Raw genomic sequence first — 12,262 nt, 5'->3', positions numbered from 1 at the left:
AGCTAAAAAACTAAAAAAACTAAAAAAACTAAAAAAACTAAAAAAAGGTAAAAAACTAAAAAAACTAAAAACTAAAAAAAAACTAAAAAAAAGGAAAAAACTGAAAAATAAGCTAAAATAAAGGTAAAAACCAATAAAAAACTAAAAAAAAAACTGAAAAAACTAAAAAAAGGCAAAAACTACAAAAAAACTAAAAACTAATAAAAAAAGTAAAAAAGCTAAAAAACTAAAAAAACTAAAAAAAACTAAAAAAAGGTAAAAAACTAAAAAAAATAAAAAATAAAAAAAACTAAAAAAAAGGAAAAAACTGAAAAATAAGCTAAAATAAAGGTAAAAACCAATAAAAAACTAAAAAGAAAAAAAGAAAAAACTAAAAAAAATTTTCATCTAAAAAACTAAAAAAAAACTAAAAAAGGTAAAAACTAAAAGAACTAAAAAAGAAAAAAATAAATGACGACACTCAAAGAGAAAGCGACCAGGACAAAAGGAATGTTCGATTAGCAATCAACAAAGCACCGGGACACAGGGAGTATAAATGAAAAAAGCTAAAAAACTAAAAAAACTAAAAAAAGGCAAAAACTACAAAAAAAACTAAAAACTAATAAAAAAAATAAAAAAGCTAAAAAACTAAAAAAACTAAAAAAACTAAAAAAAGGTAAAAAACTAAAAAAACTAAAAACTAAAAAAAACTAAAAAAAAGGAAAAAACTGAAAAATAAGCTAAAATAAAGGTAAAAACCAATAAAAAACTAAAAAAAAAAACTGAAAAAACTAAAAAAAGGCAAAAACTACAAAAAAAACTAAAAACTAATAAAAAAAGTAAAAAAGCTAAAAAACTAAAAAAAACTAAAAAAACTAAAAAAAGGTAAAAAACTAAAAAAAATAAAAAATAAAAAAAAAAATAAAAAAAAGGAAAAAACTGAAAAATAAGCTAAAATAAAGGTAAAAACCAATTAAAAACTAAAAAGAAAAAAAGGAAAAAACTAAAAAAAATTTTCATCTAAAAAACTAAAAAAAACTAAAAAAGGTAAAAACTAAAAGAACTAAAAAAGAAAAAAATAAATGACGACACTCAAAGAGAAAGCGACCAGGACAAAAGGAATGTTCGATTAGCAATCAACAAAGCACCGGGACACAGGGAGTATAAATGACGACCAGGACATAAGTAAAAAAAAAAACTAACAAAACTAAAAAGAAGGTAAAAACTACAAAAAAACTAAAAAGAAAAAAAAAACTAAAAACTAATAAAAAAACTAAAAAATCTAAAAATCTAAATAAACTAAAAAAGAAAAAAAAAGGAAAAAAATAAAGGAGAAAAACAAAACTAAAAAACGAATGTATATACAGACCGGGACACCGGGATACAAATGACGACCGGGACACAGGGAATATAAATGACGACCGGGACACAGGGACACAACTACAACGGGGACACCGGGGGAAACAGGGGGATATAAATGACGACCGGGACACCGGGACAGGGAATGGTCGATTAGCAATCACCATCAACAAAGCTCAAGGGCAATCATTAGAATCATGAGGTATAGATCTGAATACAGATTGTTTTCCCATGGACCATTATATGTTGCATGTTCAAGAGTCGGTAAACCTGACAATCTATTTATATGCAAAGACAATGGGACAGCAAAGAATGTTGTATATTCGCAAGTTTTACGTAGTTAAAACCATATATATATATATATATATATATATATATATATATATATATATATATATATATATATATATATATATATATATATATATATATATATATCTATATTCACAGGTGGGACATAGGGACACAACTACAATGGCGCGTAACTATTATGGCGCGTAACGACTTACGCGCGCGGGGGGGCTTGGGGGGGGGCGCGAAGCGCCCCCACCAACTAGGTGTTGGGGTGGCGCGAAGCGCCACCCCAACAGCTAGTATATATATATATATATATATATATATATATATATATATATATATATATATATATATATATATATATATATATACTAAGATAATCTTAATCATTTATTTAGAATAATTATTTTTCATAATTTTACGTGTTAACGTCACTCTTTACTTGCAGTTGCGAAGGTTTGTTTTTAGTTTAGTTTACTATTCCAACGCCCACTCTCTTTTGAGGGGTAGAGTGAAAGTATTCTTAATCTACGGACTCCGTTCATTAAACAAAAAAAAAACATTTACTTTACGCCTTCAGGGAAATGGCTTATGTGCAATTTTAAATATAAAGTTTAGTGGTGAGTAGCCGAGAAACACTGTTTAGGAAGGATAAATTAGAAAAAATGAGGTATTTTTAACTTACGAACGGGTGATCGGATCTCAATGAAATTTTATATTTAGAAGGATATCGTGTCTCAGAGCTCTTATTTTAAATCCCGACTGGATCTGGTGACGTTGGGGAGAGTTTGGGGTGGGGAACCTAAAATCATGGAAAACACATAGAGCGGAGGGATCGGGATGAAACTTGGTGGGAAAAATAAGCACAAGTCCTAGATACCTGATTGACATAACCGGAACGGATCCGCTCTCTTTGGGGTAGTTGGGGGAGGGGGTTAATTCTGAAAAATTAGAAAAAATGAGGTACTTTTAACTTACGAACGGGTGATCGGATCTCAATGAAATTTGAAATTTAGAAGGATATCGTGTCTCAAAGCTCTTATTTTAAATCCCAACCGGATCTGGTGACATCGGGGGAGTTTGGGGTGGGGGAACCTAAAATCATGGAAAACGCTTGGATTGGAGGGATCGGGATGAAACTTGGTGGGAAAAATAAGCAGAAGTCTTAGATATGTGATTTACATAATTGGAACGGATCCGCTCTATTGGGGGGGGGGGTTAATTCTGAAAAAATAGAAAAAATGACGTATTTTTAACTTACGAAGGAGTGATCGGATCTTCATGAAACTTCATATTTAGAAGGACCTCATAACTCAGATCTCTTATTTTAAATCTCAACCGGATTCAGCGTCATTGGGGGGGGGGTAGTTGGGGGACTTGAAATCTTAGAAAATACTTAAAGCGGAGAGATCAGGATGAAACTGGATGGGAAGAATAAAAACCTGTCTAAGATACGTGACTGACATAACCAGATTGGATCTGCTCTCTTTGGTGGAGTTGGGGGGGGGGGTAATTTTGAAAATTGAGATATTTGTAACTTACGAAAGGATGATCAGATCTTAATGAAATTTGATCTTTAGAAGGATCTTGTGCTTTAAAGCTCTAATTTTAAATTCCGACCAGATCCTGTGACATTGGGGGGAGTTGGAGGGGGAAACCGGAATTCTTGGAAAACGTGAAGATTGGGGTATTTTTATCTTACGAATAGGTGATCGGATCTTAATGAAATTTGATATTTAGAAGGAATTCATGTCTCAGAGCTCTTATTTCAAATCCCGACCAGATCTTTTGACATTGGGGGGAGTTGGAGGGGGAAATGTTGGAAAACACTTGGAGTGGAGGAATTGGGATGAAGCTTGGTGGATAGAATAAGCAAATGTCCTTGATACGTGATTAACGTAACCGTACTGGACTCGCTCTCTTTGGGGGAGTTGGGGGGAGGGGTTCAATGATTTGGCCAGTTTGATGCTTCTGGACGTGCTAGGACGAAGAAAATTGGTAGGCGTGTCAGGGAGCTGCACAAATTGACTTGATAAAGTCATTTTCCCAGATTCGACCATCTGGGGGGGGGGCTAAAGGGAGAGGAAAAATTAGAAATAATTAGGTATTTATAATTTACGAGTGGGTGATCGGATCTTAATGAATTTTGATATTTAGAAGGACATCGTGACTCAGAGCTCTTATTTTAAATCCTGACCGGCATTAAGCCTCTGATTTTCCTTTTAAATCAATCTATTGATTTTTAGGATTTTGTTAGAGCTCATACCATATGATCTCTTGGCTCTTCTTGCCTCGTCACAAGTGCCATATGAGCTCTTAGCTCTTGTTGTGTTTTATTTCGGATATTACGGATAGCTCGTCGTTTTTTACATTGGTTCTCACTTGTCACTTGTTTACCTGAACTTACAGCTAATAAATTACATACAAATAACCTTAGCAAATTATTTTAGGATTACTGGCACTCCTAGTCTTGGCGAATGGCCTGAGGACATTTCTATACCAATTGGTGCCTTTCCTCGATTTGCCGGATCGCAGCTCAGGAAGTTACTAGAGGCCGAATTAGATTCTTTCGGCCTTGCCCTCATCGAGGTAAGATCGGTTTATTATTTGAAGCTATTGTTTGCTATGCGCTATTTAGTTGTTGCAGAAAAAGAGATGACTAATAGTTGAACAGTAATAGCTGCCCAATGCTGATTAGCATAAAACTGTCCAGTCCGCTTTTGGGAGACAATGAACAGGAAAAACTAGATTTTTTAATGGGGCATCACACGCTCTTTGCATTTGCATAGGCGAAGAAAGGTTTTATTGCCACTAGCTGAAAGGCTACCTGATATTACCTACAGGACTATAAACTAGAGTGAAGCGAATTATGCGAATTCTACAATTTAGCTAAAAAGTATCAATAAAATATCAGTTTAAATCATCAAAAAACTTTTTCTGCAAAATGCTAAAAGATTTATTTTTGCTCTCCTGTGAAGTATGAAGTAGCGAACACTCTTATAGATAAATAGTAGATGAATTCAAAGCATCGAGGTGGTGGGATGACATTTTCATTAGACGACTGCCCAAGATGGTGAAACGAATTTCGAGCTCAAAAAGTAAAAGGACGAAAAAGGAAGAGAGAGGATGGGTTGATCACAAACAAGAAGATACTATTAGTCAAGTGCCCAATAATGTTATCAGATCATAGAAATAATGTGTCACAGTCAACGCAATAGTATGGGCTTAGGAAGAAGTGTTATGTCTCCCATGTATTATTTCTTTTTCCTCTGGCCGCTTATTGTGGAACCGATGATCGAAAAAACTCAGAGGAAGGCTCATTCGATTGCAAAATAAAATTTACAGTGACTCTTTGAGGGAAAAACAATTGATCAGATGTTAACGTGACTCCTGTGAACGCTCCTTTTGCCTGGGGCACCCCATATTACGTTGGGTCTAAACTGCAAGATAGTTATTTTATTCAGAACGGTTGAAAGGTCCAACGCACCTCCAGCCAAAAATGTCCGAAAATATAAGAAGATCCTTGTAGTCTTCGGGGCATGGGTCCCAGATTATGGTAAAATCCCATTTAAAACCAGAGCTTCAAAAGATACATTTTAATAGAAAGGTGGACGCCCCTCACCTTGTCGAAATTTGGATCATACAAGATTTTCAATATGTATGGCTGAATAACCCAAAGTTGAAGTTTGCGTCTGTTACGCTCCCAGCACCCCACCTCTTTCAGAATTAACACCTATTGAAATATTATGTGTATTTTGGATAATTTAGCTAATTTACGGTTGATAGTCCTAAATAGTTAGTTGATATTCCTTGGGATAGTTCTGAATAATTTTTTGGTGCAAAAACGAGTTTTATCCTGAATGACGAATTTAGTTTTCTACTTGGTGCAAAATTTACTTTAAGTCCAAGCTACAAAATATTGGCGATTCGTTGTACAAAATGTACCAAAAAAAAAAGATTAAGAAAGTAATGACTCCCCGTAAAAATGTCCTAAGTCCGAACTGTGGATTGACTTGGTGGGAATGGTGCAGGTGGGCTTGTTGTATCTTGGAATAATTGTAGCATAATTTTATGACCTCTGCATAGTATCGGCTGTGATCTTCTCTGCAAATTATGATTGACGACCTTTTTTTTTAATTAATATTAATTATTTTGAATTTATTTTGGAATGAATCATGTAATATAAATAGTAAGATATCGAGGAAACAGTAGAATCTTAAAATTTGGAGGAGCCACGGCCCAAAAGTCTCTATTCCTCTGCGTAAATTCTATTTTTAAGTTTTTATTAACTTCTAGTAAATATTTACTAGTTCAAATAAATATGCAACTGTCAACCATTTGACGTTCAAAACGTTATGCGGTCAGTATGCGGTCAGCAATGCCGATTTGACCACCGTCGTAAAAATAACCTGGTCTTTTTTCATCATCTTTATTTAGAATTACGGAATGCTTTCATCTTTAATGCTCTGCTTTTTTCTAGGAAATGCTCCTTTTTATCCCAGAAAACCGAATCCTCGCCAAAGATGCATTAGTCCATCCATATTTTAGTGATATTGCTAAATCCCCTTCACAAGTGGACAGATGAAAAAGAAGATTTGAGTATGTAATTGTACTGTTACTATAGTGTATGTTTTTTAAAACTGATGCAACTCGAAAAGACTCATTTTCTTTGGAAACAAAATAATGTGTTATGTATAATAATATTTCTCTTTTCAAACGAATGTTTGAAAAGACTCTTTTCAGACGAAAACAGAGGAGGCTCCCCACTACCGCTGCCTAAATATGATGGCGCTTTGACACAAGCTGAGTCTAATATGATATATAAAAAACATCAATTTTCTTATGGAAATCTTTTTAAATCTCTTGGCTTAAAATTCTCTTTTTGCAGAAAAAAGAGATTTCATATAGCTTGTCTTGTAGAATGTAAGGTAGACCAAAACAACTTGAATCACTGCTGACCTTAGAGGTATCCGCCTGATTCTAACAATACCAGCTAGACTTCAGTTCTTTTACTGAAGGACGTTTGACTCATCGCTGATTGTGACCTTCCCTTCAGCTTTTTATAAAAATTAAAAATCAACAGTTAATAGTTCTTTAGATATTTTTCACTAGATACAGTACCTGTATAATCTGCACAGTAGATAGGATATTAGGGACTGGCTGCCTAAAGTAAATTTTCGTCACACTAACTCAAATCCCCTCTATTGTTTTTGAAACAGGTATATTTTAGCCCTTTAACTCCACAGAATGTGCTTTTTGATGTTAAAAGGGTTGAGATAAAGGACATAACACGGGCACTTTTATCCAACCGTTTTCCAATGAAACAAAAAAATTGGAATGAAATCAAATAATTAATCGTAAACTATAATTAACATTCCATTTTTTCTCTCATTGGATAGCATAAAAAACTCTAGATTCTTCTCTGAAGGAATTTCTGTAAAATTATTAAAAAGGAGATGACTGACTGATTCTTAAAGAGAAAAATCGCTCTTCATACCAGCCAAATAAGAGTTGCTTATGGAAAACTTCAGAGAATGTCTACTACTACCACTAATAACGCATTGCAGCACTAAGCCGCCTGAGGCCAACACAGCTACGCACGCTCCTCCTCCAGCCTAATCTATCCAAGGCCTCCCTCTTTACACCCTCCCAGAAAGTTCCCATTTCCTTTAAATCTTTATTTATGACATCCTCCCAGCCCAGACAAGGACGACCTGCTTTCCGTGTACCCCAGACGGTTGGCCGAAAAGTCATCCTTCAACCGCAGAACGTGGCCCAGCCATCTCAACCTTTCTTTCATTATAGCTCTAGAAAGCGGGGTTGAACCACATTTTTCGTACAACCTACTGTTGGAAATACGGTCAGTAAGCCGGGTACCCAGAACAATCCATAGGCAATTTCTCTGGAAAACATCTAGTAAATTTTCATCTGCTTTTCGGAGCGCCCATGCTTCAGAGCCATATTTGACCACTGTCATCACTGTAGCTTCCAATATTCTAATTTTGGTTTTCAGACTTATCTTTCTATTCTTTCGAACTTTTTTTTAACTGTGAAAAAACACCCTGAGCCTTAGCTATTCTACTTTTAAAATCTTCGCTGCTCCCACCGTCTTTACTTATAATACTACCAAGGTAAGTGAAGCTGCCAACCTAGTCAATCTTTTCGTTACCCAACTTCACCTTTTATGTTCAGTTATTCCTAGCCTTAGTGACTTAGTCTTCTTCACTTTAATTTTCAAGCCTACTCTAGCACCCTGAAATCGCAAAACCTCTAGAAATTTATTCATTTTGCTCACACTTTCATCTAATATGCTTAAATCAACAGCCTAATCTGAGCCCAGGAGCGTTTTTCCTCCCCATTTGATTCCCTGGTCTCCAATTGCCTTTCCTGTGCCCCTTAAGACGAAGTCCATCAAAATGATCCATATAACGGGGGACAGAACACAACCTTTTTTAACTCCTGATTTAATACAAAACCAGTTCCTAACCTCATTTCCTACCTTAACCGCAGCAGTATTATTCTCGTACATAGCACAAATCACTTTAATGTATTTTTCTGGTATACCATATAAGGATAAAACCTTTGCTAACGCTCTTCTATCAACAGAATTGAAAAGTTGCTCATAATCGATAAAACTGAGGACCAAAGGTGTTTGACAACGAAGGGACTTCTCAATTATTAACCGAAGAGTGAAAACTTGGTCGACACATCCTCTACCTTTTCTTAAACCGCACTGTTCTTCCCTTAAACTTTGTCCACAGCATCTCTCAGTCTATAAAGTATAATATTACTAAGTAATTTGCTACCTACAGAGACCAGACTAATGCCTCGATAATTACGACACTCACTCTTGTCACCTTTTCTATACAGTGGTTTAATTAAGGTTTTCCTAAAATCATTGGGTACTTCCCCTTTTTCAAAAATCATGTTCATAATCTTCAGTAGCTTATTCCTAACCTCAGAGCCACCATATTTAAGAAACTCATTAATCATGCTATCAGCACCTGGAGCCTTATTATTTTTTAATCGTTTTAGTACTGTCGCTAATTCTTCCTCACTAAAAAAATCTTGCTTCTCATCCAAGGTATCACAAACTTTTTCATTTTCATCTATATCTTTTCCTGCAACTGTATCTCGGTTTAGCACATTCTCAAAATGTTCCACCCATCTTTCTTTAACTTTTTCCTTATCACTAATTGTGGCCCCATTTCTATCTTTAACTGGGACTAGTCCGGATTGACTACTCCACTTCAATTTAATAACATGCCAGAGAATGTCGTTTTCAATAAAATACATTAGCCGGACTTCACATAGCAGCATCGCTTGGTTGTTTTGGCTTATAATTTTTTGTGTCAGAACGCCATTTTAAGGGCATTAAGTTCGAAGGAAAGAAAGCGAAACAATACTATGACTAGGTAAACGGAAGATATACTTTACTTTCGGAGTTATTTAGAATTGCTAGCATAATATACGCTAACTATCCAAAGAGCCTCTAGGACCGCAGGAATAGATGAAAACGTCTGAATACTTTCCGTGAGGACTAGAGAAAAAAAAATGATCCTAAACACAAAATTCTACTTATATTAAAATAAGAAAAAGAAAGTATTCGAAAACCAACTGAATGAAAACCAAAGAAATCCTTACTCGTTGTATAACATCCCGTGGTTGTTTTGAAATTAGCGGTTGGCTTTGCGCTATGGACTTTGCCAATTCATAAATAGACGCAGAAGGGTCATCATCAAACTACTGATTGCATGAAAACCGGTTTCAAAACTGTTTTCCCCTTCGTGCGGTTGTAAAATACAACAGATTACATAGTGAGCACAACAGAAACATATATAACGAACAATAGCGAAAAGTCCTATGTTCTACATTAATGATTTTTGAAACACATTAACCTTAGCCACTCTTCATGACTCTGCCCTCGCCCATGCGCAATGACAAACGTTCAGTGCATCGTGACAAACTTGTGGGACCTATTGCTCTGACGGTCTAGGAACCTTCCCGAACTAGCGCTTTGATGTTCTATCATTTTTGAAGAAACTTTTCACTGCTGTTCATTATATATGTTTCTGCTGTAGTAGTGATTTATAATTCCACGTTTTTCCAACGCTATATTTTGAAGACATGTTTTTCTTTCACTAGTTTCAGTTTAAAAAATGTGTGTAATATTTGTGTTTATTGCATATCCATGTGTGGTTTTTCTTAGTTTATTTACCTTGGACTTTGTTTCTGCTTGAGTGATAACTTTAGTGTCCCTAAATTTGCTTTACCTGTTATAACTTGTAGCTCAACATAATCAATTATTATTATAACCTGTTATTATTTTAGCAGATATTTTGATTAAGGGAAAGGAAAAATTAGATTATTTTTGTTAATAACGAAAAACAGCAACAAAGAAAAAACAACAACGGTAGAGTAGAAACAGAAATGCCAAGAAGTTCTTTTTAGGGTACTTTATTGTCAATTTATCCAGAAGAGGACCCTCTGGAGCCAAAATGTGGTTTGGGCAAGGGAGGCTACCCTCTAAGCTTAAAGGCCGTATTTTAAGAAACTATCACTTTTGACCTAAGCATTTTCTAAATCCATTTATCTTATTTGTGTAAGTGCATATTCAACTATTTCTCTTATTTCGTATAATCCATTTGAGATATATTCTATTAACGAAGTTAAATTTAAAAATGAGTCATTTAAACTAATATGCATGAGAAAAATCTTTTTGAGATGCATCTCATATTTATATTAGCCACAGCTAATTCTTTTTTCTATTTGTTTAAATTTTGTGATTAAAAAAAAGCACTCTAGAATGCTCAATAATAAAAAGAAAAATAATTTAGTATGTATTAAAAAAGGAAGGAGGGAGGAGGTTCTCCACAGCGTTGATAACCAAATATTATTGTATCTTGATACGACTAACGCTTAGTGCAGTAGGTAGCTTGGTTCTTTGACCATGTTTTTTTTTTCATTTTTGTAGATTTGAAATTTTTTTTGAATAAAGAATCTGTTCCTTTACCTTCCTGAATATGAAAATTTAATAAAATTAGGAATAACCTCTCTTTGTCTAATTGAATTGAAATCAATTAACTTTGATAGTCGTTACTACCTCTCGTAAGGTTACTAATCTCTCTGTGTCTAATGGAACTGAAATTAGTTAACGTTGACAGTCGTTACTACCTCTTCTAAATTTACTCGCCTCTTTCTCCTCTCCATGCCCAATGGAACTGAAATCAGTTAACTTTCACAGTCTTTGTTTAACAGTCGTTGCTAACTCTCTTAGATTTTACATTCTTTACTACCTCTCTTATTTTTACTCACCTCTTTATGTCTGATAGAACCGAAATCGTTTAGCTGTGATAGCCGTTACTACCTTCCTTAGGTTTACTTGTCTCTCTATCTCATTTTCGTATCTAATAGAACTGAAACCATTTTGCCTATTTCAGTCTTTACTGACGTTTGTTTCCCTGTGTTCTTAACAATTTATTTATGGAGTTTAAAAAAAAAGTATTGGTATTTGTGGTCTGTTTTGAGAGAACTGTTTTGTTATTGAAATTTTTGCACTCTTTTTAAAGATTTATTCACCCAGGATTAAAATCGTACTGATATATGGCAGGCGAATGTCAATAGGAAAAAGACAAACGGGGTCCTTATGGACAGAACAAGAAAAGAAGAAAATTATGCATTCTAGTCCTGGACGATTAAACTTCCAATGGACGCTGAGTACAATTAAACAAAAAAAACAAGTTTTATTCAATTGAAAGTAAGGAGCAATATTAAAGCATAAAACGAAGAGAAATTATTATGTGTATGAAGGGGACTGCCCCCTCCTCCACACATCGCTATTTACACTAAAGTTTCTTAGTACTTCTGAAAAAGTGTGTTATTGTTCTAATTAAACGGCCCTTGTGTTTCGGGAGTTCATTCTTACAGAATTAGGACAAAATTCAAACTTAAGCGTAAAGAGCAACGTGTTGGGGAGGGGCAATACGCTTCATATATGTCATAATTTCTGCTCGTCTTAAATTTTAATGTTGCTCCTTACTTTCAGCTGAACAAACTTGTTTTCTAATTTAATTCCTGATCGTTTTTTAATTAATGCCAGGAAATCTGGCCCCAGCTCGTCGGATAAACCCCCTTCCCATGGAAATATCCTCCAGACAATTCAATCCCGGTGAAAATTTAATATCAAACAGTTCGTGGTAACGAACTGTAGTAAGGAGCGATCCGGCTCAATAGTAACCAAAACTCTAAAAAATTGAATTTTGATATCAATAGCTACATCAAAAGAATCGCATTTTAATGCTGATTTTAAATATATAAGTTTCATCAAGTTTAGTCTTAGCCATCAAAAGTTACAAGCCTGAGAAAATTTGCCTTATTTAGGAAAATAGGGGGAAACACCCCCTAAAAGTCGTAGGATCTTAACGAAAATGACACCATCAGATGGAATTTTTCATTTTTTGCCAGAAGACAAATCACGGGTGCGTGTTTATTTGTTTGTTTTTTTTTCCCCAGGGGTCATCGTATCGACCAAGTGGTCCTAGAATGTCGCAAGAGGGCTCATTCTAACGGAAATGAAAAGTTCTAGTGCCCTTTTTAAGTGACCAAAAAAACTGGAGGGCATCTAGGC

At 34.7% G+C, this 12,262-nt stretch overlaps 1 protein-coding gene across 5 annotated transcripts in view; it reads left to right on the top strand.

The window, feature by feature from the left end:
* Positions 1-12,262, top strand: part of LOC136040985 (cyclin-dependent kinase 4-like) — a 98,715-nt gene that overhangs the window by 77,406 nt on the left and 9,047 nt on the right. For 3 of the 5 annotated variants that reach the window (XM_065725469.1, XM_065725465.1, XM_065725468.1), the window contains 2 exons: positions 4,086-4,224; positions 6,116-10,647. In XM_065725469.1, coding sequence (XP_065581541.1) covers positions 4,086-4,224; positions 6,116-6,220 — 244 coding nt within the window. In that variant the 3' untranslated portion in view covers positions 6,221-10,647. Of the gene's footprint in view, positions 1-4,085; positions 4,225-6,115; positions 10,648-12,262 lie in introns of those variants that run through there. The other 2 variants (XM_065725466.1, XM_065725467.1) reach the window with 1 other exon arrangement.

Source organism: Artemia franciscana, chromosome 21, assembly GCF_032884065.1.
Source record: "Artemia franciscana chromosome 21, ASM3288406v1, whole genome shotgun sequence".
Lineage (NCBI taxonomy): Eukaryota > Metazoa > Arthropoda > Branchiopoda > Anostraca > Artemiidae > Artemia > Artemia franciscana.
The sequence above is the reverse complement of the archived record's forward strand: the minus strand, read 5'-3'. Positions and strand labels throughout refer to the sequence as shown.